Source organism: Equus caballus, chromosome 5, assembly GCF_041296265.1.
Source record: "Equus caballus isolate H_3958 breed thoroughbred chromosome 5, TB-T2T, whole genome shotgun sequence".
NCBI lineage: Eukaryota > Metazoa > Chordata > Mammalia > Perissodactyla > Equidae > Equus > Equus caballus.
The window spans coordinates 13,795,881-13,803,634 of record NC_091688.1 but is presented as its reverse complement, the minus strand read 5'-3'; the positions used below and the strand labels follow the sequence as shown (position 1 = coordinate 13,803,634).

The following is a 7,754-nucleotide window of genomic DNA, read 5'->3' as shown; positions in this document are numbered from 1 at the left end:
CATCAACCATACTGCTAAAGCAAATACTGGTTAGCCAGCTGATGCACCAAAGAAAAGTGGGGGAGGGTAGGGAGTTGATGTATACAAAAATGCCACAAAAATCTATTGTATTAAAAACAGATAAAATTACTGAAACAATAGGAAGACCCAGAAAGGGATCATTTAATTAATTAATTCAACCAACAAATACTACTAAGTGCCTACTTTTGTTCTAATGCTAAGGATAAAGCCTTGGACCAAGACAAATAAAGGTTTACACACTGCTGAGGGGGAGAAGGATTAATGAAAACATCATAATGAAAACAAAATGGTACTTTTCAGAGAATGGAGGACGTAGCGGGCACTACATTACAGAAGGTCATAAGGATAACTTTTCTCAAAAAAGAAAATGTCTATTATGAAAACCTAACACATTAAATCAAAAATTAATTGGAGGGGCCTCTCTCAAGAGTGAGAAGTCACACCTAGACACATCAAAACAACATAGTCATGTCCTACAGAAGGGCAGGAGAGTTTTCCAAAACTTCTCTACTTTTGCTTAACAGAAAGCAATACACAGAACTGTAACAATTTAATTATTTCCATAGTTTTAAAAATATGCTCTCTCCCAGAAAACATTCTAAACTGGTTGAGCTACTGTATCTTCCCAAAGTTATATGAATAAAATAGAAATAAGGCTAGAAAACGCACATGAAATACTTATGTTTTATACAAATATATTAGTTTGCACAACGTTCCATTTTTCTCTCTCTCTCTTGCAAAGCAAAACTTCCCATGCCAAATTCTTCAATAAGCTTCTTAAGATTGCTCTCCAATGACAAGAACAAATGAGTGCTGTTAATGATTTTCAGATTTAAAGCAATAATTCTCATATTAAACAATTTTTTCCTTAAGATTTGCCAAACTATTCCTCTCCAGAAAAACTGTATTCTTATTCTAAGAATTTTTCACTGCATTGTCCAGGCTGACTAATTTTTACCTTGAATGCAAACCAACAGAAGAGACAACTTTTCAAGGGATAATGAGTTGAAGGCCAAGAAAATATTTTCTCCTTCTTATAATTTAATCCACATTGAATTATAGATAAATCTGGCAGTATCAAAATAAGAGTTTTATCAGCACATAAACCCCCATCCTTCTTTTTTAAGCTTCATAAAGAATGGTTGGTTTGATGATACTTTTTAGGGGCAAAAACACCATGAGTCTGGATCACATTTCTCACGTTAACAAACATGATTAGCCTTTACCTTTTCTCTATGCACTACAGATTCTTTTGCTTGATATATTCTTTCCATAAGAACCCTTGCTGACATAATGAATAAAGGGTAGCATTATGCAAATTCTGTATAGTTGAGAGGGATAGTTAAATAGAAGCTACAATTTGCATAATGAGTATCATCTTTCAAATGTCTTCACGCCAAGTTCTGTCCTATGAATGTACAGCATCTCATAAATGTTGACACTGCTGTCAACTGCACTAGGGCCTAGCTTCCTAGGATGGGAAAGGAATCTGAAATCAAAACAAGTTAAATTTAAAAGCCATGATCCTAATTCATTTTAAATTAGAGCAAAATATGGAAAAAGTAAATATTAACAGGGTATAAACTATTGTTAAATCTTCACTCTTCAAAACACTTCACTACTGAAGATCAGGAATGAAAAAATGAACCAGCTGTCTATGATGTAAATAAATCAAGTAAGTAAAAAGTTGTATAAGTTGAAAATGCTTCACAGTTTCTTAGGAAAAGCATGCATGTTTTGATAGATGGAAGACATTTAATCTCAAGGTTTGCTATAAAACAAAACAAAACTGTCACTACATTAAAGGGATGATTTTCATGCTGAAAACGAACTAAACTGAGCCACAATAACTTATCTGACAAATGTTTCATTTTCCTTCCCAAGTTTACCAAATGTTTATGCCAAATGTTCCACAATCAGCTCACAACCTCAGATGATTCTTCACAAACTAGTATAAGGAAAAATAACTATATTAAGACTTCCAATATGTAAAATCATGTAGATATCAAAGTGTATGTTCTCTAGTTTAACTGAAGTACTTTGCCATTTTTCCTGCTTTGGTTTCTAATTCTTGGACAACCCTCAGAAACATGCATCTCATTTCACTAGAGAATACAAGAAGTAGAGAAGGAGGCGGAAGAGAAATCCAACAAAACCCCAGGTTTCTAGTGTGGTGGAGCAGTGTAGATAAAATGCTACAGTGAGATCACTGGTAGACTCAGGAGATAAGATGGGGACCAGTTTTGTACGAAGGGGAAAAGAGGATGAATTTACTTCGGGACATGCTGAATTAGGGTAACCTATACATGTCTCATTCAATCAGTATATGAGTACCTAAAACGTTACTAGGCCCCAGGAATTACACAAACTGATGGATATACAAGTCTAGTCTAGATTTGGGAGTCATCAGGCAATATATGGAAAAAATCTGAATGAGACTACTCCAAATGAGTGTATAGAGTAAGAAAAGTAGTGGACTGAGAACTTTAGAAGAATAGGTTTGAGAGAAAGGCAGAGAAAGAGGAGTGAATAAAACAAAAACGAGAAAGTAAACAGTAAACCAAGAGAGACATGTGCAACTAGTGGAGAATTTTCAAGAAGTAGAAATAATTAGAATCAACCTCACAAAATTAAGAGGAGGCTTGAGAAACACCTATTAGATCTTTCAACTAGAAGTCAGTGGTGACCTTACTGGGAAAATTTCCATGAGTGAAGAGGGAGCTAACAGCATGCTGAGCAAAAGAAAACACGAAGAAAAAGGAGAAAGGAGGAATAGGCTACTTTTTACTAGCTATATAAAGGAGAATTACACGGTAACAGTGAGAAGGAAGATTCCAAGTCATGAGGACATATAAAACGAAAGGGAACGGAAAAGAGGAGTCAATGGAAGACCAAAATGAAGATACAGGAAAGACAATGGTTCTAATATTTTCTCCAAATTAACTTCTGTACCTCAGCATCTGCCTCCCTTACTTTAACCCACAGGAATAATTACTATGTTTGTTTCAGGTATCAGGGCTGACAGAAAACAGGTATATTCTCTAGTAGAAAATCTTTCCAGATTCCACTAAACTCCAACTATGCTCATGGTTTCCTTCCCTTCTATGTGCATGAGAGTGTACACATGTGCACACACACAGACAACTTCAAATCCTCTACTGAAGTCTCCACTGAGGGAACCATAAAACAAAGACTCCTGAACTAGACATCACAGCACAAGGATTTATATTATTTTGTCATTTTCCCATTTTCAAAAGAAAATAATCTTAATTTCTTTGTCAAAGAAATACAAATTATGGAATTTGAGGAAAACATTTCAATGAGAAAAAAATATAACCATAGAATCAGTAAATTTTAGAATGAGAGTTTAGCAGGTGTAACTGGAAAGATGCTACATGAAGACTTCAGACTGCAGACGTGTCAGTAACCCGGTCTTAGGGCTGTGAGCCAGCTCTTCTACCTTTAAGGGACCTTGGTTTTCTCACTGTGAAATAAGTGAAGTAGAAGAGATCACTGTGGTCCCATCCAGCCTCAGGAAGAACAGGCGGTGGTCTTGTGTGTGCTGTTTCTAGGTAAAGAGAACAAGGCTCAAAGAAGAGAATTCAATGACTTGAAAAGTTAGCATGGTAGAGCCATTTTGGAATTCAGAGTTGCCAATTCTCAGTGTGATGTTCTTTATGCTATCAAAAGTACATGTTCTTATGGAGTATGAAGATATTGATGATTTTCTTTCAAATCGGCTATTCATCCTCTCCCCCAAATTATATTTTCAAGAATGGGCACAGTTAAGACTACAGCAAAAAGTGGAGCACACGCAGAATGTCTCTTCTAACATCCAGCTTAGAGCCTCTCTGATGGAGTCACGTTCACTATGGCCCCAAAATGTTGATCAAAGAAACAGGACACAATATTCTGGTATGTAATGGCCATTATCTACACTGTGCTTAGGGATATTCTGCCTTCAACACAGGGTGCATAACATTCCCTGTTCCCAATGGAATCCTAGGATCTCCCAAAATGTTCTAATGAGTTCAACTCTTCTCTGACAAACTAAGGCTGATGTTCTATATCAGCCGAATGAGAGTCTAGCAACTGCCTCGGTCCCTATTCGTCTTCTAGTCACTGGAACTGTAAAGAGTGCAGCATCTCCTAAATAAATGACAGGTTTTTGAATTACTTTTAAAAATAGCTATTGTGAAATCCAGTATGAGTAACTACATAAAAGACAGAATAGAGATAAGGGAGAAATAAGGATACTAGAAAGAAACAAATGTTTATCATTTGATTATTCTCTACATAGGATCAAACCAATTTATCTTAATATATGCTAGGTATATATCATACAGAGTATTTTCTGTATTTAAATTTACATACATATTTTAAAAGGGACAGTTTGAGATTTCTTCTCATTCAAACACCTAAGGCATTATTCATATTTTGGTGAAAATAATCTCATAATGTTATTGGTTAAATATTTTTAGAATTTGTAAACACTGTAAAATATACAGTAAAGAGATAAATTCTCAGTCAAATGATACATAAAACACAGGTTTGTTTGTCTCAGTACTAACCTAAATTTCCACAGCTAGACAACTCATTTCTTCCAAGCAAACAGTAACACCAACATTCACTGAGACTGCTTTTCATAATTCACCCTAAAATATCTGCCAACTATACAAAATAAGAACTCATGATGTTGAAAACAAATTCAATCAATCTTTTGATCAATTTCTTTAATGTTAAATATTTTTGCAGCATTAAACTTCATTGCAAACTACTGTTTCATTTTTTAAAACCACTGCTTCCTTACCATAATAACTAAAACATTGTTTTACCATATGGTCCAATCTCAAAGAAAAAATGATAGTCTATGAAAAACCTTGAGGGCAAAAGGCTAATTTAATAGGAAAATACATGCCAGGTAATAAGGTAACATGTCCCTTTAGTCAATTTTTTCAACTTAACAATCTTGCAGTAATTTATTTAAAGGATACATACACTTTTAAAATATCTTGAATTTTATACAAATTACTGATTAAGGCACAGCAACAACTAGGCATAATAAACACATAGTGACATAACTCACCTAAATAGGGAATGCAAGGTGTCATCTTTAAGCTACTTATATAGTCTCTGAGTCTTTTGTAGTTATCTTCTTTACTCATTACATATTCTAATTTTTCAAAGGTAGTTTTGTCTTTTCGACTTAATAACTAAAATACAAACAGAAAAGCCTAAGTTATTTCCAAATCCCATTTTATTATAGCAAAGACTTGAAGTTGTATTTACTGTAAATTTGAATATTAATTTCAAAGTTACACCTTCTTTAATTATATTTTGATAGTATATAAATAAAACAAAATCAGACGTCTATTAAGATAATAAATCCAAACACATTATCTATAAAATATAATATCCTTTGTAGGTACATAAAATTATTAACTTACTAAGTAGTAAATTATAATAAATTATTTCTCATCTTTACTGTTTTAACTAGTTAAGCAATTTTGGTTGATCATTTTCTGAATTTAAAATAATTCTGTGTTCCTATTCAGCTCAAATGCCCAAATGTTTTAAGAAACCGTCCCCTGCCTCGTCAAAGATAAAGATCATTCTTACATAACCATTAAGAAGTAAATATTGAATTTTATGATTTAAGTAACAATTTTTCTTGAGAAATCTAACCATGACTAGTCCTAACAATAAGCATAGAACTGTGATTTACATTTTTGGATTTTTGACAAGATTTTTTTTCTTTGATCCCTTGGATCAGTGCTTACGGCATATGGTCGAACAATCAACTGAAGCTGTTCTAAGAGGCTTGAGGGGTAGATTTGTAGTGAGTGCCCTTTGGAAAAAATGGAGAGAACCAAGGGGAATGAAAGAAAAACAAGGTCAGTCACCCAAATAACATTAACTAAAAAGGTTCAGAAAATACTTTTTCAAGTATTCCAAAGACTCTGGGGAAGAAAAAAAAAATTTTTTAAACATATGAAGTTAGGGCCAGCCTAGTGGTGTGATGGTTAAGTTCACATTCTCTGCTGCAGCAGCCCAGGGTTTGCAAGTTTGGATCCCAGGCATGACCTACCCACTGCTCATCAAGCCATGCTGTGGTGGTGTCCCACATACAAAATGGAGGAAGACTGGCACAGATGTTAGTTCAGTGACAATCCTCCTCAAGCAAAAAGAGGAAGACTGGCAACAGGCATTAGCTCAAGGCCAATCTTCCTCACCAAAAAAAAGAAGCTACTATTTCATTACAATGCAATAAAATTTCACTTTATTTACTTATATCATAAAATATTAGTGTCATATCATGCAAAACACCTCCAACTATAAAATTCTCATCTAATTCTCCTGTAAGGTTAATAGAGAAGTCTGAGGATTAATTTAGAGATCAGGAGAGTGAGATTCAAAGGTGATCAACAGTTAGCAAGAAGCAGAACATCCTAAACACTCAGTCATCCATTCACAAAGACGTAGGTCCCTGTTTTTCAAGGTCTTAGTCTCGTCCTGGAGATGAAGAATACTGTGATGCCTAATCCACTACTCTTTCTAGAATCACAAGTAGTACCATTGAGATTAAAGGTGGAATTCATTTTTCATAGGCTCCAAGATGCAGATTATCTTCAGATAATCTCTGTTGGAAAAATGTCTGACCAGTATCCCTCCTTCTTTAAAGCACAAGATTTCAAGGAGTCCTTTGCTTTAATGTTTCAGGTAGATATTCCATGGTCTAAAACAGTGGTTTTACAGCCTTTCCCCTGGCCCAGCTTCAACACCCCTGGTTAGCATTTTCAAGATTAGGTGCAAATCTCTGCTGCTCCCTATAAGGCCAACCATCCCTTTCTCCCCCACATAACAAAGTATTTGCATGTGTAAAACACAGCGATGTGACACAGCAGCAATAACAATAATCCTGTTCTTTTTTTCCTAAGTCAATCATTCAAAAACTTTGGTACAGGATCAGGAGAAACAAATTAGCTGGAACTCAAAGTGATTTTGCCACATCTGAAAACAAACTGCACTAAGAACTACACGGTCTACCGTGCATAAAAATAACTTATATCTTGGAATTTTCATAATAAATCCATAACCAGATTCAAAGGATTCAGTCTGAGGTGGGGCAGCAGAGACTTGTTTTCAGAAGACTGCTCAGAGGAAGAATATGGATAAAGGAATTAATTAGATGTTAAAATACAAATTTCCTAATAATAGCTCAGAAACTCATCCGAGCCCAATGCTAACACTATAACCAATAAGTCCTGATTTTCTTTTCCGCCTTTTCAACTCTTTTTCTGATGTTCCTAATATTATCCCTACAATGTCACTTCACTATATCTCTCCATCCAAAAAAGGGGAAAACAAAGTACTTCATAAGGTTCTAACTCCATATGTTTTGGGCGCCACCCTCTTCCTCTGGCCAAGAGCATGACAAATAGGGGCAGAGCTCTCCAGGCTTTCAGTGGTGCCTGAATGCGGGAACACCAAGTGTTCCTGGCTGGATCTCTATGCCACCTTAACATAACAATCTGCTTTGGGAAAATTTGGATGAACCCCTGCTCACGTCAGTCACTAAAAGAAATACAAGATGCCCAGATCATCCCTCATCACCTTGATTTGTATCCCTATACAATATGTAAAAATGTGTGCACTTGCATATATAATTTATGTATTTATCTTGGACCTCACATGAAAACTATAATCCTTTGTTCATGACACTCAATTATCAT

At 35.1% G+C, this 7,754-nt stretch overlaps 1 protein-coding gene across 25 annotated transcripts in view; it reads right to left on the bottom strand.

The window, feature by feature from the left end:
• Window positions 1–7,754, bottom strand: part of RALGPS2 (Ral GEF with PH domain and SH3 binding motif 2) — a 156,108-nt gene that overhangs the window by 68,528 nt on the left and 79,826 nt on the right. For all 25 annotated transcript variants that reach the window (XM_023640617.2, XM_023640622.2, XM_023640619.2 and 22 more), the window contains one exon: window positions 5,108–5,234. In XM_023640617.2, coding sequence (XP_023496385.1) covers window positions 5,108–5,234 — 127 coding nt within the window. The remainder of the gene's footprint in view (window positions 1–5,107; window positions 5,235–7,754) is intronic.